This window comes from Ursus americanus, chromosome 26 (assembly GCF_024610735.1).
Source record: "Ursus americanus isolate L20-20 chromosome 26, mUrsAme1.1.p, whole genome shotgun sequence".
NCBI classification, from domain to species: domain Eukaryota; kingdom Metazoa; phylum Chordata; class Mammalia; order Carnivora; family Ursidae; genus Ursus; species Ursus americanus.
The window spans coordinates 7,970,356-7,993,117 of NC_142152.1; the positions used below are offsets into that span (position 1 = coordinate 7,970,356).

Consider the following 22,762-nt stretch of genomic DNA (forward strand, 5'->3'; position numbering starts at 1 on the left):
TATATACATGGCTACAAATTTCACTTTTTCTAAGATTTCATTCTAGGCAAATTTTCTAATTTAATTGTAACACTGAGAGCATATCTAAATATTTGGATTCATTTCTGGTGAAAGCAAAGGGGCCAGACGTTTAGCAGAGATCACTGTGCTGACATGTCTGCTTCCTATATGCAAAGCGATTGGCTCAACCAAGCCGCACAAGCCCAGAAAAGTTCACTCAATCATCTAATCCCTTCTAGCATTACCTTTTTCCGTTTTAAAATCTTTGGCTAATTAGAGGCACAACCTTATCATGAAAGAAGAGAAAATATTTCCTCTTATCCTTTTTAATCCACCTTCATTATGAATTGCAATGTCCTCTCCCACCAGCCTTAATTAACTACCCACTGTTGATGAACGAATCAATCATTCAATAAAGATAGTGCTTATTTCCATTTGTAAAGGCAAGTGCATCAAATCTACCTGGCTGGAATGTTTACGAAGATGTGTGCAAAAGGAAGAGATAATGAAAAGGATACAAGTTTTAAGAGATAACTACATAAGTCGAATTGCTGAGAAAATAAAAAAGTTGCTGTGATCTCTCACTTCCCATGCGTTACCACTAGAAATTCACAGCTGGTGTTGTTTATTTTCTCTAAATAGCTGATTAAACGTAAGACCTTTTTTGACACTGAGTTGAGACATGGATGTACTTTATCTGAGATGGTACTTCATTCATCCTAATGATCCATTGATTTCTATAAAATCCGATGACTGATATTTTCCTTACCAAAAAAATTTACTAGCCTGGTAGCACATATAGATATACATATGTGCATGTAGCCATTAATATCATAGTCTCAATAATTTACCAAACATTTGGAAGTTTTTGTATTTTTCTCCCATAAAAAGAATTTGTAGTTATTTTAATTATTTGTTCAGTCTTAAGAGGTTAAATCAATTAAAATATGCCTAAATAGAATGTCTTCAAAGCTTCCTCAGCCATCAGCTTAACAGCCATCCACAAAAAAACAAAAAAAAAAACAAAAAAAAAAAACCCAAAAAAACAAAAAAAAAAAACCCACACTGAAGTCTAGAACAGGAAGTAAAGAATAAATACCACTTCCAGTTATGGCTGGAACATAAACGAGCATGGGGAGGTCTTAAACTTGAATTTCAGCCAGGATACCAGGATTGTTGATACCATTTCCAAGAGAACTAAAGAATATTAAGGCGAATTATGTGGTCAGGACTTGAGGTTTTCTTTCTCAGCTAAGAAATATGGCATGTTAGAACTCCCTTCTCTTAATGGATGAAAGATAGAATTTCAACTTTTAACCAGTTGGTATGTTTAGTCAAAGAAGGCCAATGCTGGAATTACAAATAATAATCTGCATCAAATTAGTCTTCGCGATATAGACTGGCCTGTGAACTGACAAGGAGCTATAGATTAGGCTCTGGATCTTCTACCTCTTTACCCACTATTTAGAAGAATTTCCCATGGGAAGCCACAAACCCCAAATCCTCTGGTACCACCTGTCCTTTTGCACAGGGTTGGCCCACTCCAACTTTGTTTAATTCTTGAGAGCCAATGGGTATACAACTGTACCAAAAAACACTGAATTTCACAACAAACCTTGAGACAAACTGAATCTGAATGGCTATTTTATGGGTATTTTGCCTCCACTCCTACAGGTAATACAATCCACGGTACCCTCAATGGCTACAAGTATTTGACTCTCCTAATCCTCATTACCATACTTCCGTTGGTATACTTCTCAAGGGAAGTATGGCTGAGAGTACCGGCAAAGAAAATAAGTCTTTCTTAATCATTTGTGCTGGGTCGGTTAAGCGTCTGCCTTTGGCTCAGGGCATGATCCCGGCGTTATGGGATCGAGCCCCACATCAGGCTCCTCCGCTATGAGACTGCTTCTTCCTCTCCCACTCCCCCTGCTTGTGTTCCCTCTCTCGCTGGCTGTCTCTATCTCTGTCAAATAAATAAATAAAATCTTCTTTTAAAAAATCATTTGTGCTGTTCATAAGAAGTGTAATGGGAGATTAGAATCAACCTTGAGTCTTGTTGGTGAGATTGTTCGTATCCTCACAAAATTTTGGTAGTTTTGTTTTACTATACTTTATCCATCTATTTTAGGTAATCGTTCAAATTCAAGACTTTATAAGTCCAAAGTCATGCATGATTTGGTTTTTAAAAAGGGAAGATGATCACAAATTATAACATTTGTCATATGCATGTTTTTACAGTAAATTTACCATCATATAATGCTAAAAACTTAAACTTTGAAAAATAAAGTATTTGTATTTCATTTCATTCCTTGTTTAGCTCAGCTAACTAATGCTGAAATCTTCAAATTTTACAAGAGATTTACTTATTTTTCCATTGTTTTTGACCTTAATCAAAAGGAAAAATAATGCTTTCAACAGTTAAAGGACCAGTCAGGTATTTTAAATTGACCTATAATTAAAATCATAAAATGGCATGCATCGGGGCGCCTGGGTGGCACAGTGGTTAAGCGTCTGCCTTCAGCTCAGGGCGTGATCCCGGCGTTATGGGATTGAGCCCCACATCAGGCTCCTCCGCTATGAGCCTGCTTCTTCCTCTCCCACTCCCCCTGCTTGTGTTCCCTCTCTCGCTGGCTGTCTCTGTCTCTGTCAAATAAATAAATAAATAAATTTTTAAAAAAATAAAAAATAAAAATAAATAAAATGGCATGCACCATGAAATATAGTTGAAAACATCCAGCATGTTATCTTCTGAGTACGCCATGCAGGCTAATTCATTTTAGCTAGAACTAATTTCCAGTGGAAAGAAAGTTAACTATACTTCTGAGCATATTGACAAATAAGTCTTCCAGCTTCGTGGAGGTTAAGTGGTTGAACAGGAAGTACTGCCTCAGCACATATATATATATCAATCCTTTAGAGAAATTCTAAAATCTAGGGGCCTGGATTTCCACACTTACTTTATTCCACTATGACACATCTGTAAAGCAGAAATAAGACTCCCCTCTTTATCCAGCCTTCAAGTTCAGTCATATATTTCTTTATTTGAAATGAACTAAAGCTGATTGAGAGCCGACATGCCTTTTGGAATGCCCTGAGGCCTTTCATTTCTTGAACGATATGCTAAAGCTTGGAATCTACCCAAACCTCCTTGAAGCACCCTCTGCGAAGTTTAATCTAATTTAAATTAACTTATTCCTCAGCATAAAATGCTCTTACTTATTTCTCTTTATTTTTTGAGTGAGCACATGGACATATTTTTGTTTCTAAACATGTAGATGCTGAAACAATTTAGAAAGAAAAAACCCTACATATTTCTTTCTTTCAATCATGTTAAAAGTAGTGACAGAAAGCGTAATTCTGAGAACTCCTGGCCCTGGCCCTATGCAAATCATTTCATAATAAGCAAATGATCTAGCACCAATATAGTTATAGTTCCTACCAAATGTTTTCTTTTTTTTTTTTTTTTTAAAGATTTTATTTATTAATTTGACAGAGAGAGACAGCCAGCGAGAGAGGGAACACAAGCAGGGCGAGTGGGAGAGGAAGAAGCAGGCTCCTAGTGGAGAAGCCTGATGTGGGGCTCGATCCCAGAACGCTGGGATCACGCCCTGAGCCGAAGGCAGACGCTTAACGACTGCGCCACCCAGGCGCCCCCTACCAAATGTTTTCTGATTATGGGACACATTCTTTAAAATCATGGGCCTGAACTCTCACTTTTTCTATTCATTTCTGTCTGTGTACTGCTTACATCCAAATCTTTACTTTGCAAATAAAAGTTATGTTAGAACATGTATTTGCCAAAAATAAGCATTTTTGTGGACAAGTGCAATTCTGCAGGCATAAGGTAGAAGACATGTATATAACAGACATTTTGGTAAATTACCAAACAGTCATCTACTCCCTCCACGTCTACCTCGTGGGATTATGAGTGTAATATAGGGTTTACTAAACAAACAAACAAAATTGTTGAACTCTTCCTGAGTGGGTATAGTAATTGACTATAAATAGATCAACTTCCCTAAACTAAAAACTTAAATATGTACAGTTTTTAGTTGGCCAGGATACTTGAAAAAAATGAAAATGCTGGAGGAAAAAGTAGTGTTAAAAAATTGAATACAAAATGCTTTTTCCAATAACGACAATGAAATCATTGTGAAGGGATTTCGGTATGTGAGGATCCATCCTTAAAGACATCTACCACGTGTATGCTTCACCTAATCTCTGGGCTTTATTTTTATTTTTGCTGGACTTGTTCCGTCTATCAGCAAAAGTAAATCTCAACATAATCCCAGAAGAAATTTCTCTCTCTCTCTCTCTCTTTTACTCATGCAAATTTTAGCTATGCACTTTGCTTTCAATAATACCTGAATGAGAAAGTCCTTGAAATCAGAGAAGGATGTGCAATATGTCAAAATGAGCTATTTATCCCTGGTGATTATTAGAGAGTGTCACAAGAGAAGAAATGTACCCAAGAGGGTCCTGCACAATTCCAACTCTGGGAATTGTGTTCTATCTAAAGACTCTCTGTCATTTCAGCAGCCCATTCATTTACTCAAAAAATATTTATCAGGTGCTATTATATCCAGCACTGTGTTAACATCAGCAAAGCATTAAATCTTCAAAGTAGTTTCTTACTCTACACTTATGTTGACACATTTAGGTGGGGCCTTAAATTCTCTACTCAGCTGAATGCTTTAGTTCCCTTCTAAGTAATTTGTCATTTTCAGGCACATTTAAGTGGGTTTTATTTTTCATCAATGGAATTCTTCCATATATGATGGCATTTACATAAGTGTTCAAATCATGAAGAATAGACATGACAAAATCCAAGCATTGTAGATATAAATACCATTCCAGAATTAAATTACTGGAGTTAAAATGGAAGATTCTAGACTCAGAGCTTCAAGAAATAGGTTTCAATTTTGACTACCCCCAAAAGCTAATCAGACCTTAGGTCTCTATTACAGTAACTTGTGCCTCTTTCAGTGTTTCAGGCAAAAGGAGGAAATGGCCATAATCTTCCCTCACCAGAAAGGCTAGCATCATGGGAATTTTCCCAGGCGGCTTTGTGCAAGTCTAAGGAGGCTACAAGCATGTTATAATTATAGCTACTATTCATTAAATGTCTATTGTGCCAAGCACTTCACATTTAATACTTCTGCTCATTTAAGCTTCACAGCACCCCTGCAGGGTAAGGATCATAGTTCTTATTTTCCCTGTTGAGGATCAGAGAAGTTAGGTAACTGGTGCAGTCACACAGTTTGCAAGTGTGTCTCAGGGATGGATCAGTGACAATGCATCATTCTGATTCCCACTTCAATTCTCTCTGTAATGTTTTTCTGCTTTAAAAAACAAAAACAAAACCACCTGCCTAGACTCCATGAAGGTTGGGGAGAGAGATGGGGACTGATAATGCTGTCTGAACTCATAGAGAAAAGAAAATTCTGTAAGAGAATAAGCATACGCAGCTGTCTAGGTTAAGGAGAAAAATGCCTCTTTAGGGGCCTTGGTTTTACTACCTTCTACCAACCGTGAGGTTGCGCGGGCACGGGGCGCTGTGGTTGGTAGGAGAGTACGACCCAAGGATGGCTGGCCGCGTGGGAATCTGAGCGTCAACTTCTCCGCTCCCTTTTCTCTCATTACCCCCACCCTACACCATCTCCCAGCCGAGGCCGGGAAGCTTCCACTGCCAGTGCGGGTGAGGCCGGGAGGCAGATGGATGCTGCTGACTGATGGGGGCGGCCGAGCGCGAGGGCGCTGAGTGAAGCCCGCGCCCTGTCGCTGCCCGGCCTCAGGATCCCGGCAGCTCACCCTGTCCGGGCCCCGGGTGCGGTCAGAAGGGACACCTCTGCCCAAGAGCTGACGCGGGGTGCCAGAGTGTTCGCCCAGGCAAGCCTGGGCCCAAAGGTTGGGCAGGGCCTGCGCTGCCGCCAGCGGGAGGCTCTAGGCCCCGATGCAGAGGCCGCGCTACAAGGCAGGGGTCTGTGCTGCGCCTGAGGCCGCGAGTTTCTCTTCTCACTCAGAGTTGACCCTAAAGACAGATGTGACCGCGGCGGCAGCGGCGGCCCACGCGATCTGGAGGCACAGGGCGCTTGGGACGCGGCGTGGAAGTCGTCCCCGAGAGGCGCCCGGGCCCCTTGCGCCCAGGTCTCTCCCGACTCTGCTCTCCTTCCCCAGCTCAGAAAGTCTGCCAGCCGCCGCCCCAACCCTCTCCTCTCTCCTCTCTCCTCCCCCAACCTCGCGCCGGGCTCCGCTTTCCCTCCATCAACTCTAGGCCGAATTCAATCCGAGAAGGCTCCTTTGAGCTTTTGTGTTTGCTGGGGGAGATGTGGGCGCAGGAGGGATCGCGTTACAACTTTCATTTCCTGAAATGTTTGAGGGAACATCCAGGGTTTTTATCCCCCCATCAGGCCGGGCGATGGGCTCGGGTTTCAGGCCTTGTCACTCAGCTGTCACCAAACAAACGAAGCTCTCAGAGCCCTGGAGAGGGAGTGCTACCTGCTATTCATGACCCCTGGAGCAGGTGATCGCTCATGGGAAAAACAGGTAGAATTAATCATAGGGCTGTTCTCTGTTTCCTCTCCTTTTTGGCAGACCTGCCCACAGTGTGAAACCTGTCAGAAAACAAATTAACTCTTTCTTGTCCCCCAGGGGAACTAAAAATAAATTTTCAGAAAACCCAACACACATTCACATCAAATGACCCAAATGAGAATTGGAGGGAACATCTTTACCTCTGCTTAACTTGGCAATTTCTTAGTTTGCGGGGTTCCCATCTTAGTGGGACTTGGAACATGAAGGAACCAGGAGAGAATGGGGCATATTCCTGTCTCCTGGTTCTACCTACTGAAAGGAGCCCCAGGTGTGGTCTCTGAACTTAGGCAGATTCATCTCCTTCCTTCCTGGTGTCAGTGCAGTTGGGCTTAATCCTATTTACAAGAAAACCTTTACCTATCACAAGTTACTAAGAAATGTCTGTAGATGGGTGTTTTCCCTCCCCCAGACTCTTCCGTCAGTCAACCTTGTTGAGCATCCATGTTGGGCTCTGTATTAGAAAATCCAAATTAGTTCTTTTTTCCTTTTTTTTTTAAGATTTTTTTATTTATTTGAGAGAGAGAGCACAAGCAGGGGGAGGGAGGAAAGGGAAAGGAGACTCCCCACTGAGCAGGGAGCCTCTTGTGGGGCTTGATCCCAGGACCCTGGGATCACTACACAAGCCGAAGGCAGCTGCTTAACCAACTGAGCCACCCAGGCACCCCAGAAAATCCAAATTATTTCAAAATTTCCCCCATTTATTTTATTCCTAACTTAATTCAGAAGTAATTTTTTAAAAATTACTTCTTGCCTTAGTTGCTCAAAAACAGAAAGTTAGGATGCTAGTGTTCTTCATTGTGTGGGTACTGTTTAACTGCTACTTATTAAATATTCAAATACAAATTTTAAATTATACCTTTATTTTCTATTTTGTTCTACTTTTCTTTGCCCTATATCTCTTTCCCTCCCTGGAAAAAAAATTTAACTAGAAGGAAAGAGGAAATACATACAGATTTGCTTCTAAGATACATTAATGTTGGAAAAGTTAACAAGGACAGCTTTGGAGCCTTAAAACAGACTGATTTTTTAAAACAGAAGTATGGTAAGGGGACTGCATTGTCATTCAGCCTTTTAGTTTTTCCATAAAAGATTTTTTTGTGTGAGAAATCAGGAGATATATTGTATGTAAAAATAATCCTTCTGGCTTTCTTTATGAAGATTCTGTATGTTTATTTTGAAATCAACCATTGGTTCCAGATTCCCAGAACTGATTTTCTTAGATTAGCTATTTGTACTCAGAGGTAGAGCCCTGAGCAATATTATTCTTCAATTAAAATCAAGAACTTGACTTTAGGAGGAAGCATGTTATGTTTATATAGCATCAGCAATGCATAGAAAATATTCACCACATATCTGCAGACAGACAAGGCTTCAATTGTTTAAATATTCTTTTCATTTCATAGATACTAAGGCACATTGACTTTCTATCTGGCTTAATTTTTTAGCTTGTTACCTACTTTCACATTCATGGCATTCTAGATAAATACAGAGCTAGCGCTTCTTCCATGTAACTACCCCCTTGACTTAGAGGTAAAGTTGCCTTTAGCAAGGTATGGCAGACTATGTCACCTCCCCCTCAAAAACGGGCATTTTCTGTACAAGCACTGTAAGTTTTTGCTCCCCTCCACCAACCACATCTGTCCCCACCACTACCCCCCACCCCCACAACACACACAAGCTGCAAAAGTTAAGGGAGCATTACTGCATACTGATACTTCCAGTTTAAATATAATATCTGTGTGAGGGCTAACTAAAGATGTCACAGCTATGTGGGTATGGTTTGTTTTGTTATTTTTTTTTTCACAGTCCCATTGCCTTTTCCTGGTATTTAGATTATTTGGATAAGTGGCAACTCAAATTAGAATTGAAGTGTCGCAAAGTAGCTCAAGTCATGCCTGGGGTAGGGGAGCAAAAGAGAGAGTAGTTGGGTTTGTAAAAAAACAAAACGAAACAAAAAACATTTAACATAAAGTAAAAAGAACATCGAGAAAGTTGGTTTTGCAGGCTTGCTGACAAGAACCTGCAGATTTTGTATCAGGGATGCTGACTGACCAGCTCTGTGAAATGTTAAAGAAGGTTTCAATGTTCTTTAAGAATCCTAAAACAGTTTAATGCCCTATGTTTAGTAAAAATATGTAGTCTAGGGCTGTTCTTTCCTTTAAGATCCCACATGCATATCAGCTCATGTCCTGAACCACCACTCCCCCATAAACGCATGTATCTATTATAAACAAACCATGATATTTTAAAAGCCATAATCAATTTTAAATCCTAAATTAAAATAAATTATATAGCAAATTAAAATAAATTGTCTTGTGTTAACTCCTGAGTGCTTCTATTTGGGTCCACCTATGTCAGCCTATAAAAGATTTATCTGTAAGTTAGAGTAGGAAGAACAGGGGACCAGATGGAGGGAGCTAGTATGCATTTCCATGCCTCCTTGCTAGAGTAAAGGGCCAGAATCTTTCTATTTACCTGTCCTTTTAATGACAACCACTAATGGCAGTGAAGAAAGGAGAGCAGCCAATATCACCTAGTAGTATTTCAATTACGATTGGGTAGCCACTTCAGGTAAACTTAAGCATGTGTTAAATCTGAAGTTAACCTTTTTTTCTCAGAAAGATAAGATTGTTTGAGGTTTGGTTTTCAGTTTTTTGGCTTTGTTTTTCTTTCTACATTTTCCTGTTGGACCCAGGGGGAGAAATGGGATTTTAAGAGTATTTTAACGTTATGGCAAAGGAAAACAATAAATGAGGACTTTCCCAAAAGGAGAGGGAGAAAAAAAGACTTCCATGTAGCAAAGAAAAAGAGGGGAGCAACTTCTGGTTGGTTGTGCTCTACCTGCTGAGAACCGGGTCTCAGATGTCCATTAACAAATTAAAAGGAGAGAAGCTGAAACTCTTACTGGAGAGCCCGGCGTCCACGCGCCTCAAGCAGTCTCTTTCTCTTTGTTTTTAAACGCTACTGTAGTGTTGTTTTTCGCTGTCTGAAAGGACCACAGCGTCTAAAACACTGATTGTCATCCTCAGTGGGAGAACAGGTTTCCAATTTCATCAGCTGGAACGAAATTGTGTGTGTATATACTCGGCTTAAAACACTAGAAAAAACGCGGCCTTCCCAGGGCAGCGCTTTTTCTGGGTGGACGGTAAGCCAACAATTCGCCCAAAATTTTGACTCTTTTTGTTCCTGGCTGGCTCATCCATCTCTTTCGAGAATCTTCAGGTGGAGCTACTGGAGTCAATCAGACTGGGGGGGGGGGGGGGTCACTATGATCTTGAGGGGCTCAGAAGTCCCCACCTAAGGTCGCAGAGCATACCTGCTGGCTAAGGGACTGAGCCCTGGGGCAGCTTCAGTGCGAATTGCCCTTTGGGGCGAAATGGGCACAGGCATTGGTTCCGCTGGCTTCCGGCAGCTGGAGGAGGTAGTTTGGGAGAGTTTTTAGCGTTCCCGCCCTGGGAAAAGCTCAGAAAAAGGAGAAATAGCTCAGAGAGAGCACGTGGGCCACCAGCGACTCTCCTCACCTTAACCCTGCCCTCCCCTCACCCCGCGTCCCTGTCAGCGCCACCTACCCTACCAGAGCAGGGCAGAACGCTCGTGGCGGCAGCCCGGCCCGAAGCGCACCGCAGGCCTCAGCTGGTGCCTTCCCTACTGGGGCCCCGGGCCGTGCGTGGGGAAGAGGCTGCTGCCCGGCCCAGGATCACCCGCCAAGGGAAAAACGTCCGACCAGGTCCCGCCGAACAGGAGGAGCTGCCGGCCCGGCCGGCCCGAGTTTCTAGAAACCAGGTGCGCTCTCCTCGCCAGTCGCCGTTCCAGCGACAGGCCGGAGACACCTGGCTGGCACTCCTCCGCCAACCGCGCGGGTGAAAAGATCCCAAAGCCGAGGCCGAGGCCTCAGGAAGCGAAGGAGACGGGACCTATCTGAAGCAGGAAAGGCAGTAAGGAACAGGCGGCGGGGCCTAGGCCGCCTCCCGACTAGGCTCTGAGGCCAGAGGCAGGCCCTGGACCCAAAGCGCGGTGTCGGAGCACCAGAGAACGTTCACACCTGCGGCTCGGCCCGGTTCAGCAAGGGGCCAGGGCGCCTTCATCCCGCCGCCGCCCGGCCTGCTCCAAGCCCTCAGTCGTGCGTCCGGGGCCACCTACGTGCCTCGCCCAGAATTTAGCTCTGCTCCACGACTCCAAGCGGGAGACCCGGACTTGGGCCGGGGAGGTGGCTCCGGGGTACACAAGACGAGGGCTGCTCCTTGCCCAGCGAAGCTCAGGCTCCCGCCTCTTTGTCTTGCCCTTCGAGGCCTCTGTTCTCAAGGTGTCCGCGGGCCCGACCAGCCTGGAGCTGAGCTGGGATGCGGGACCCGCGCGCGATTCTCTGTGAACTGGTGGAGAAGAGGCCCCGCCAAGGCTGGAAGGAGAGAGCAGCGGCACCCGGACTCGCCGCGCTTCGGGACCGCAGAGCGGCAAGGACTGCGTCTGGAGTCTGCGGGTGGCGGGAGGGGCTCCCCCGGTTTTCTGTAGCCCGAGTCGCGCGGCATGGATGTCTCGGGATTGCCAGGACCTGGAGTTCTGCCTGCAGACTTTACCAAAGGCCTCCAGGCGGGGAAGGCGGTAGGAGTGAAGCCCCCTTCGGCCGCAGCCGCTGCGGGAGTCGCGGCGGCGGCGAAGCAGAGGAAGGGCGGCTCTGCGTCGGTTCAGTGCCAGGTGCTGGCCCTCAAGGTGCGGGGGAGAGAGGCGTTAACGAGGGTTACCGCTCAGCAAACAGACTTCGCCCATAAACGCCAATGCCAATGCCTCTTCCTGGAAGTTTCCACTTCAGCTCGGGGTCAAGACCAAGCTGTCCTTGCCTGGCGAATTGGTTCAAGACCCGCAGCGCCCGGCCGCGGCGGCGCCAGTCTCCTTGCCTGCAGCTCGTGGGGCTTTGAGGGCTAACCGCCGGCCAAGTCCCTTTGCCTCCGAATATTTAGGAAGCTTCGTTCTCAGCCAAGGGGTCAAGGCGAGCTGGCAGCTGGGATCCGAACAATTGTGCGTTCAGATTTAAAACGTCAGGGGGAAAAATTGCCATATTTTTTAAATTTTACTTGGCAAAAGGCTGTAAGGTTTCGTCCTAAAAACACTACTTATAAGCCGTTGTTCATTACTTTTGGCTATCATTAAGAAACCTGCAGAGGAGAAACGAAAAGTGGCTTTTGATTCAGTTAAACTGAGACGCCGAGAAGATAAATTGGAGGTTCCTTAACAGCTGGTCCTCGAAGATTTCCTCAAGGAAAAAAAATGTGGTTAGTTCCCCCAATGATCGCTCTAAAATGATTGCCAAGAAAACTCACAGCAATATCCAGCTTTCTCACCTCCTCCTGCTTGTCCCTAGTTTAGCCAGACTGAGCCAGCGATGGCGGAGGACGGCATATTGTGCAATTTCTTATTAAACACATCTGGAATATGCACACTCTGAATCGAGTGCCAGGGATTTTACAAAGAGTTTATGACTGTGACAGAAAATTGTCCTTTTAACGAGTTTACAAGCAGTAATCACAGGGGTTTTTACGGGACTGGCCCGCTCTGCTCCTTGACCGATCTGCAGACATTTCTTTCCAAGATTCACCAACCAAGGGAGCAGGAAGTGGGCCGGGGCGCCCAGGGAGACAGATCTTCCACGAGTCTAAAATTATACCAAGCAGAGCTGGAAGAGTGGGGGGTAGTCATCGGAGTAGGAAGAGAGGGCATGTAAGAAATTAAAGTAATTGGCCCTTCCTTATTTTCCAGGGAGATTTCCGCGGTATCCTTTGAAGCCTGTCAGGGTCATTGAAAGCTATCTTTGTGCAGGGTGTTTGTTTTGGGGAGTGAATGTGAAGAATGTGCAGAGATCCCCTGTGAGAGCCCCTCCTGCAGAGGGTGGCATTTCTCCGTGGCCCAAGACATGGAGAATAAACACCCTAGTGACTTAAATAAACACCAACTTAATGATCCAAAACACTAACAAGGGAGATTGGGACCCTGAGCTCCCAATTCAAATGATGGTCTCCCAGCGGCTGTGTGCACATCTGTCCATCACTGAGGGGGGAAAAATGACTTCATAAGTAAAAGTGACTACAGTTAAGTACAGTGATCCTTTCTCCTTTGAACTCAGTCAAAGCTATTTGACATTAAAAAAAAAAAACCCTCATAATAAGAAGGCCAAAATTCCACTCCCCACCCCATACACACACCTCACTCTCCTGGATCAGGACAGGAAAGATAGGAAAGAGTAATAAAGAAATGAATATATTAATAGTGATACAGATGGGGGGAAAAATCAAAATTATGAAACTGTCATGTCAGAAAATAAATAGACTCTCTCTGGGGACCAATATTTTTACAAAGCACAAGCAAGCCAATCCTGTTATCCTGAGTAGAATTTTAATAAATAATGCCATTTGTTTCACTAATTTTAAAAGCTAAATACAAAGATACATCATTTTTGCCCCAGGCAAAAATAATATGGAGCCTACATGATTACTGGGATTTTCCTGGACACTATCCGGCAGCAGTGCAAAAAGCTCCTGTCCTACTGGTCTGCATTCTATTTATACAGATTAATTCACAATGTTGTTATCCTTGTTCGAGTGCCCCCCTTTTCTTTCCAAGCAGATAAATTATTTTACTTTCACAGTCTTGTCATAAACTCATTAATACAAAAGAGCTGAGTTAACATATGAACGCTGTGGAGAAGAGCTAGTGGTAAACAAAACTGCATATCTAATAAAAAAATAAATAAATACCCCAAAGCTAACTTCACTCTTTTTCTGTCACAGAATCAACTCAGTCACCACTCTTGGTTCAGGTAGTGGCCTTCAAAGTACCCTGCAATTCACAACCACCATTAAGAAAGCAAGAAAACTTCAAAAAAATAAAATAAAATAAAAAGGGCCCAATGACAGCAATACACAACTCACCTTTCAGAAACAGAACCGTACTCCTGGTGTTCTACTAAGTTTTAATTTAGACTGGTTTAGGTACAATAGAAAAGAAACCTGAAAACACATGCTGTTTTAGTAACAAATACCAGGTTGTCAGATTTGTTGTATATTTTTGCAGGCTAGAAACTAGGAACAAGAGAAACCCTTAACAGGAGTACGCTACAGATATGAAAGCTTCAAGGGCACGAGAAGTAATGGCATTCAGGAAAGTGTTTTTTTCACATTGGTACATTTTTAAAGTTTGCCATTAAAAAAACCCAAGAAAACAAACAACAACCAAAACCCCACTAAATTTGACAAAAATAGTTGTATTACTAATGGTCACTGATATTTCTAACTGCCTTATACAGAGAGCATTAAGACATTTAGGCACTTGTTTTTTTTTTCCCCTAATACTGTTCTTTCATTTTAATCTACATAAAAGTGTTTAACACTAAATAATGAAAAATGTAAACTTAATTTTCCCCATCAAAAATTATAAGATCATATTTTTTTTCTATTCACCTTAAGAATGCAACCAGTTCCTCCTGGCTGGAGGCTCTTATTTTCACTATTTAGACTTCTCTCTCTCTTTCTCCAATTCCTTTTCCTCTTCCCAAAAAGACTTTTCCATAAATAAATTAAAAGGAAAGATTTAAAATCCGGTTGATTTGTAATTCCCATTCACTGAAGAAAAAGAAGAAAGAAAGAAAGAAAGAAAGAAAGAAAGAAAGAAAGAAAGAAAGAGAAAGAAAGAAAGGAAGAAAGAAAGAAAGAAAGAAAGAAAGAAAGAAAGAAAGAAAGAAAGAAAGAAAGAAAGAAAGAAAGAAAGAAAGACTACTGAAGCTGGCACATGGATTGCCCAGAATCAAGACTGGGTGACTGGGTGCTTTTGTTTGTTTGGGTTTTTTTTTTTCCCTGATCTCTGCACTGGGATGGGAAATGCAAGAGTCGGAGAGAAGAAGGTGACTAAGCTTGAGACTGCTGTTGGTTTTGAGTTTTAAAAAGATATTTGTGAAAGTCCACCATTCCTTTATGCGCAGAGAACCCCAGAAACAAGCTGCAAAAATGTTCCTGATTTCTATTTACAGGTGTCCCTAGTCACTGCTTCAAGGCCCAGTCCCTCCCCACTTAAGACCCCAAGTCCACCAGACTGGAGGTGAGGGGGCCCAGCAGGGAGTCCTGGAGCTGATGCTGGTGGGCTTGCAGGCCGTGGCTGGGCTGCGAGGTGGTTAAGCCAGGGAGAGAATAGTTTGAGCTCCTGGCGTGGCCCATATTGCCCTGCAGCAGAAGTACCGAGTTCTGGTCTGGACTTTGGGGAGGTGAGAATTCTTCTTCTGAGCTGGACATGAGCGGCTTGCCCCCTTCCAGAGGAGAGAGTTGATTCTGCTTGTTGGAGGAGGAGTTATTGTTTTCGGTGTTCTCCCTAAGAAATAGAGGACAACACCATATGGTTAAAAAAAAAAAAAAAAGTAGGTTAAAAAAAGTGTGAGTGGAGGGAGGGGAGCTGGAAGGAGGAAAGGGCCATTGTGCAATCAGTCATATACCCAAATGGAGGAGCTGTGCCCTCCCACCCATCCCCAAGGGTCCTGGGGGAAGTAAGGAGGCAGAGGAGTCTGGAGAAATGGGAAACTACAGACAGAGCTTGTGGGGAGCCAGGTCTTTTCCTCTTCCAGATTTTAGAAAGCCAGATCAGTAGGACTTACTTGAAACAAAAATTATTTTCGAAATTTTGTTCAAGCAGTTATTTTAAAATACCTCTCAACTAGCACCACATTTAGAAGTAATTGAATTTGAAAGTCTTCCAACAAATGGTTGTGAGTGATAAAGAAAATGATCAGAGGACAAACAGAGCCCCACGCGCAGATGTCTAGGGTGAATCAAGTCAATTGTCCTGTTCCCATCTGAGGAAACAATTAAACGTCGAGTTTCCCTGCCCCTGCCCGGAGGTTGTGGTTTCAGAGGCACAGGACAGGTCATGGGAAGTGGTGTCCGGAGCGGCCCAGTGACCTGAGTAAACACAGGGAGCGCAGCCAGTCTCTCCGATTTCATCAGGGAGTGGGCCCTCAGGCCTGCCTTATAGGACGGCCGTTTTGTAACTGAAGTCTAACTGGAACCCTATTGTCCCCGTCCCCGTGTTAGTCGCTCAGTCCTGAGTCGCTCACAGCCCCCTCTCAAGCCCCTGTCGGACATCCACAACAGCGCACTGTTTCCCAGCAGAGGCGACCTCGAGCCTCCGCACAGCCCGCGAGCCGGCGCGGCGTGCCCGGGCGTCGGTCCGGATGCTCGGTGCCGGTAAACGGCAGCATTTCGAAGCCCTGGCCGCTTCCGCCTTCATGCCGGCCCATCCACCGCGGCCCCAGCGCCTGCTGGTCTCCCCCTCTCTCTCCCCTGCCCTCACAGGCTCGCGCCCACTGCAGCCGAGAGGATCCAGGCTCCAGAGGGGAACACGGAGGCGACCTCTGCTGCCCCCAGGCTCGGAAGCGAACAAAGGAAACCCAGACCTCCCGGGCGCTCAGGTTTCCCCCAAACTCCTCGGCTTCCCGGAGCGCCCTCGCCGCCGCCGCCGCCTCCCCGCGCTCTTCCGAATCTCCCTCGGAAACTCCACAGCAAACGGATGGAGCCGGGCCAGGTGGACAGGGGGTGTTCGCGCGAGGAGGGCGGAGGCAGAGACAGGTTAAAATAAGATTGCCTTCTGAGCTCCAGAGAGAAGTCTGCGACTGGAGACCCCTTCCTCACGCGGGGCGGCGGCGCCGACCGCCAGATGCACCCGCCGAGGCACCGGGACACGCGCGAGGCAGCCCCGAGAGGAGCAACCCTTTCTGGGCTTGCGGCGCCAGATAATGCAGCGCCAACTCTTCCAAAGCCCTCTTTTCTGTGGAATTCTTTTCAAGACTCCTCCCTTTATACAGTTAATGCGGAATGAAGCGGCGACCTCTCGCCCAAAAGCCTACCAGGAGAGAGCGAGCAAGGAACGCGGCGGGAGTGGGGCAGAGCAGATGTCTCAGGCCAGCTCCACCCCTCTGGGGAGCAAGAGGAGAGAGGTTCGCTACCCTCAGCCCCCACCGAACCCCTTTCCTCGAGACACCAATCAACACTTCCCTTGTACTGGATCCCAAAACTCACTCTGCACCCCCCACCCCCACTCGTCGCCCCAGCCAACCAGGGAGGCATGAAAAACAAACCGAGCGCCAATATTTCCTGACACACCCCAAGAAACCCACGCGCGGGCGCTCAAATGAAATGACTCCCCATCCCTAGCAAGCGATCTCGGAGTTCATGAACTTTCGCTGCAGTACCGCGAAGGCCTGGGCGCCGCCCCGCGGACGGGCTCCAGCCGGCCGGGAGGACGCGGTGGCGGGTGCCAGCGGGGGCGAGAAGGGGCGGAGGGGAAAGGGAGGCTTCCCGGGGTCGCCCGAGCTGCGGGAAGCACGCCGCGTACCTTTCCTTGGCCTCGGCGGCCCGGTCTCTTTGCCTCCGGTTCTTAAACCAGTTGCTGACCTGGGTGGTGGTGAGCCCAGTGGCCTCGGCCAGCTCCCGCTTCTCACGAGGCGAGGGGTACGGGTTGTGCGCGTACCACTCCCGCAGCACGCCCCGCGACTTCTCCTTGAAGCAGTAGCTGGTCTCCTCGCCGTCCCAGATGGTGCGCGGCAGCGGGAATTTTCGGCGCACCCGATATTTGCCCACCGCGCCCAGGGGCCGGCCGCGCAGCTTCTCGGCCTCCACGTAGTGCGCCTTCAGCCACAGTTGCTGGAGCTTGGGATGGTTGTGAGGCGAGAACTGGTGGCTCTCCAGGATCTTGTAGAGCTCGCGGAAGTTCCCGCGGTGGAAGGCAACCACGGCCTTGGCCTTGAGCACGCTTTCGTTCTTGTGCAGGTGGTCGCAGGCGGGGAGCGACCACAGGAACCTGCCCAGACGCTCCAGGTTCCCGCCTTGCTGCAGAACTTCGCACACGCATGCCACTTGCTCCTGCGTGAAGCCGAACGACGGCAGCATCGACATGGCTGGGGCCTGCCGAGGTGCACTGCCCGGGCGCACGCGGCAGGGAGCAGCGCGGAAAAAGCAGGGGCGGCAGCCGCGGGGGGGGGGGGGGGCGCAGCTGCTCCTAACCCCCTCCCTAGGATTTCCGTAGACGAAAAAGCTGGTCGAAATTTAGGGCTGGGCGGCTGAGGAAGGAGGAGGAGGGGGCGCGCTGGACACCAAGCAGTCGGCTCACTCCGCAGCCTTTTGGGCCTCTCTGGCTCCGGCCTCCCGCCGGGTTGATGCTGCTCGTTGCCGGGGAACTTGGTTTCTGTTCTCCCCGCAGCGGCCTTAAAGCGCGCAGCGTCCCCGGCGCGCTGATTGGCTGCGGGCGGCGCCTATCCGGGGCTGGCCAGCCCGCGCGCCGCCGGGCCAGGCAGCCAGGCCGCGCCGCCCAGAGCGGGGAGGGCGCGGCAGTGGAGCCCGGGATAGGGAGTGGTGGGAGGAGAAGGACCCTGAGAGGTGGGAAGCGGGGTAAGAGGGAGGAGGAGGGAGACGCGCTGCCCAGAGGCGGGGGGTGTGAGTGGGTGAGCGCGTCAGGACCCTGCAACGTGAGCCCCCTCTCCAGTGTCATCTAAGGGCAGCCGTGCACATCTCTGCACAAATCAATGACTCCAGACCTTATAATTCCTCTCTTCTCCCTCCGTACCCCTGTCCCTGTCCCTTGCAGACTTGCCCTTTCCCGGTGAGCTCATATTTAATTACCTTAATGTTGGAATGAATAAATAATGGATTGATGAATAGCTTAGGGAACGCGATAAATAATACAAGATCAGAGCTGGGCTCCGGGCTGCAGCCTCTGGAAGAGTGGCTTCTCCCAGGCTGACTTCAGCTTCAGGAGCCTAATTTCCTCTGCCTTTCTCCCTTCGCCCCCACCGCCCTCCAAAGGGCACAAGTATTCCCAGCTGGATAGGGCTTCTCTCATTTTCAAGAGGCCACGACTATTTGGGACCCAGCGAAGAGCTGTTTAGAGCATTGTTGCTGAGCAAATAAAGATTCTGAGGGTTCATTTGTGATTTGGTATCTTAACGTTCTGCCCAAAAGCGGGCAGCCTTTTGGACTCAGTTTCCCCATCTGCGCGTTTGCGTTTTCCAAGGCCACCTCTGCTACTGAGGAATGCCGAGAAGCTTTACTTGCTATTAGCAAAAATGCTTCGGGAACCTCGTACGAAAGGCGCTGGATGGGGTGTAAATTAAATAAAACTGTGTCCGGCTCCAATAGCCATCTGATTGTAACCTAATCCTTGCCCTGCTCTGAGAGGGACACTGCGCTCAAAGCCAGGACGACAGCGGCTCCAAGAAGATTAAATTAAGAGGGGTGTGTGTGTGTGGGTGTGTGTGTGTGTGTGTGTGTGTGTGTGTGTGTAGGTTGCAATGCTGGCCTATTTTACTGCCAGGGAATGAGAGATGTCCTGAGATTTCAGTCCCATCATCTGTTATTTTGTGTATATGTGGAGAATGTTTAGTAAAACTGTACAAACAAATGTAGCTGTAATTATCTTAAGCCTCATTTGCACACCTTGTTCCAAAGCAATTATTAAAAAGATTTTGAAAACAATTAGCATCTCTAAACAAAGATAATCTATTGTCAGTAGCTGAGACTGGCAGCAGATAAGAACAATGCGGGAAGATAAGGGGAGCAGAATGGTAGAAGGAGAGTGACTTTATAACTATACTTATCTCTGATTAGATAAGTTCAAAACAGAATTTTAAGTACACTTCAAAAATGCTTTTGATTTAAATGCACCCTCTTAGTGAATGCGAAGAACAAACTCTTGGCTCTTTAAACTTGCTTGTCTTCTTCAAATATGTTTTGATTACATGAGCCAGAGCCCAGCTCCACAGAACCATTTATATATTAATACATAAGTGGAGGAGCACTGGGTAAATTTCCTCTTGTATTATTTATATGGTTTCAAAATAATGTGCCTAGTTCAGTGCACACTGCAATGTACATTTTAAACTCATGAAGAGTTTCACCCCCCTGGCTGTCTCTCCAGAGATTCCAAGTAGAGAGTGCTGCTTCTCCCCTGAACTCCCACACAATGCATTTTTGCATCCTTAAAATTCTGCAGTATCCCATGCAATTAGACCTTGGAGATAAATGCTGATATTTCATTACCTTTAGAGTTATTTTTAAAATGCATTTAATGGGTGCATAGAATTTCTTTTCTTTCTTCTTTTTCTTCTCTTTTTCTTTTCTTTCTTTCTTTCTTTCTTTCTTTCTTTCTTTCTTTCTTTCTTTCTTTCTTTCTTTCTCTTTCTTTTTTTGTGTGTGCACATTATTTCAAAAGAGCCCCTACCATATGGTGTGCCCAATGACTTACTTTCTAAACTGGAAGCCTGGCACCGCTGAGCTGAAGCCCATGTGTCCGGTAATTTTCCCTCGCCGTCTTATTTTAGTGCTCATGATGTTTCAGATGAAGTCTTAAGGAGCTGCAGTGTCCTGCCAGAAGGAACGTCTCTGCTTGGAATAGTCCTTATTGACATGGCAGCTGTGTGAAGACCGGAACGGAGGCTTACACTCCGCTCTAAAAATCAGTTAATACCCTCAAGTCTGGAGCAAGTGAGCAGAATTAAAATGTGTGTGTAGGGGTAGAGGGTCTGTAAGTATAGCCACGTCTCTTAAAAGACAAACGGTAAGTTGAGTATGGGGTGTACTTTATAATTAACAATTTTGTATGAGGAAATGAGGCGTAGCTTGGACAAATAAGGGCAGGTATAAATTTACAGGAGATGACAAGGAGCAGAAAGATGGCAATTAGACACCAATATGACCACCTTTTTTCTGCTTCCTCTGGACCTCTCTGCCCACTTCTTTTCATCTTTCTTCAAAAGGAACAAGGACCTGAGAGACGTTGGCGACAACTGGGGAGATGACTGCGTGGGTGCCGGGACTGCGGGCATTGCGTTGATGAGATGTGGTCCTAGTCCTCAGAGGCCGTGCCGGGGCCCGCCGGCCTTTCTCCTTGCGTTTAATCCAGTAGATCACGGAACTAGAAAGTAGAAGTGCTATTCGCTTTGTACCAATGAGCCTACCTACTATTTCGATCCCTTGGTTAGGGAAACCAATTGTTATAAATGTTAATTGTTGGCTCGGATATATAAGGTTTCCCAAAATGGAGCCTTTCAGTGAAAACCACTAAAAGAGGTAAAATGACATGAATTTACAAACCACATAAACCAAATGATCCATTTTAAATCGCACACAGAAAGGTTTGAGTTGTTCTAGTAACTTAAAACCTTTGCTGTCAATGCAAATCACACGAAAAACAGAGATGCGTCGGAGATTTAAAGGGAACGAGCAACTAAAGCTGCTGTGCTTGCTGCTTCTCGGCGGTTCCCGAGGGTAACGCGGCGGGCGACTGGCGCCCGACGCCAGGTTTCGGCTCTTCGGTGCCTCCTCTGCGCAGGTAACCTCCGGGTGCGCACAACTGTTCATGGAAAAGACCAATGAACTAGTTGCTGGTGGGGTTTCTCGGCTGGGTCGATATAAGGCCTTAGTTTAAAAACCTCTGTGTGGAACCCACTTGCTTCCCTTCTGGCTTGGAGAGAGATGCTTTGGGGCTCCCGGCCCGCTTTCTTGGCATTCCTTCGCCATCAAGAACTACAGCGGAGATCCTACTCTACCTACAGATATTTGGAAAGGAAGAGCATCGGAAGGTGATTCTTCAATAAATTAGCGTCGTCGCTCTAGGGCAGTGCGGAGACTCCCCAAGTCTTGGCTGCAGTGACAACATTCACCTTTTTCCTCTGCTTGGTTGGAAACTCCGGGTGCCCTCGACCCTTGGGATCCCGGGCTCCGACGGCCAGCGCGGCGCCGGAGCAGCCGCCCACCTGCCTCCTGGGGGACAGTGCTCCCCGCGAGGTTTGAAAAGGCCGAGGACTCAGGCAGGGAGATTTGCGGACCCCGAGAAGAGAAACTTAAAACCAGTCCATTAGTAAATGAGTTTTGTGTTGTCAAGGTTCTTTCCCATCCACTTGCTGTTCTGAAAAATAGATCACGTTTCGTTATCTTTAGTGGGAATCTGCAACGTGACACCGGATCCGCGCGGCCCCCGCCTCTCTCCCTCCCTCCTTTCCAGCCTCGTTCGGCAGGGCCAAGGGGAGCCGGCCGGCCTTCTCGGCTTATTTCTGAACAATGACGATTTGTCTGTTCCCCTAATATATTTATATATGTATGGAAGGAGGGCGTTTTCTCCTGGAAGCGGGAAGCTGCGAGTATTGCCTCCCGCTTCCTTGGTGAGAAAATCCAGCGCCAGCCCAAGACGCCAGGAGACGCCGCCCCCCGCCCACACCTGGACAAACAGCGGGCTACTAGCCCTGCTTGCTGCTAAAAACCCTGCCGCCCCGCGCGGCTCCTGAAAATACGGGCTCCACATTATCCCAGGGACGGGGAAGGGAGAGGAAGAGCCGTCCTGAGAGACGACGCTTCCGAGGGAACTCAGATTGGAGGGCAGGGCTGGGGTGTGTGTGTGGAGAGCGTATCCTCCCGTGTGTGTGCCCTCCCACGTCTGGTCTTTATGTGTCCCTCTAACTTCTTTCTTTTCATTCTGAAAGAGGAAACTCGTTTATTTTGTGTGCGAACCTCATTTCTCATTTCTCGTTCATACTCCCTTATCTCTCTCACCCTCTCTCCACATTTCCCTCACTGTCTCAATCTCATTGTTCGGTCTCTCTCTCTCTCTCTCTCTCTCTCTCTCTCTCTCTCTCTCATGCACACACACCCCCCTCCGGATCTCTGTATTTCTCTCTTTCCCGGTCCCCTCCCTTCAGCAAGGCTCTGGGCGCCTGCGCCTGCTTCTTTCTGCGGCCGACCTGAGGTTTCACAGACAGAGGGTGCTGGCGCGGGGCAAGTAAACTCTGAAGTCCCGGCAGGACCGTCGGGCTCAGCCTGGAGACGAGCTAGGCTGAGCGGTGGCGTCGTCAAAACGTGGGGGAGCCCGTGGGTAGGGCGGAAGAAGGTGGGCTGGCCACCTGGAGGAAAAGGGCCGCCTTTAGCTGCGTTCTGAGAAGGCTGTGTGGCTCAGGGACTCGCCAATGACCATATTTGAGCCAGAAGATGCCACTCAACATCAGATGCCAAGCACCTTTCTAGAAAATAAAGGGGAGTGTTCTAAGAATCCATTCTTAAGAATTTAAGACACTCTTGTCACCTCTCTATTAATATCGTCTTAGGCAAGTTTACAAGAAATACTCAAGAGTCCTTACCTTCCATTGAAT

At 46.9% G+C, this 22,762-nt stretch overlaps 1 protein-coding gene across 1 annotated transcript; it reads right to left on the reverse strand.

The window, feature by feature from the left end:
- Positions 1-14,410: 14,410 nt before the first annotated feature.
- SIX1 (SIX homeobox 1) lies at positions 14,411-17,922 on the reverse strand. The gene is made up of 2 exons (XM_045810525.2): positions 16,963-17,922; positions 14,411-14,946 (listed from the first exon to the last, which is right to left on the reverse strand). The coding sequence occupies exons 1-2, from the start codon at positions 17,520-17,522 to the stop codon at positions 14,652-14,654; spliced, it is 855 nt and encodes a 284-aa protein (XP_045666481.1). The 5' UTR covers positions 17,523-17,922; the 3' UTR covers positions 14,411-14,651.
- Positions 17,923-22,762: the final 4,840 nt, after the last annotated feature.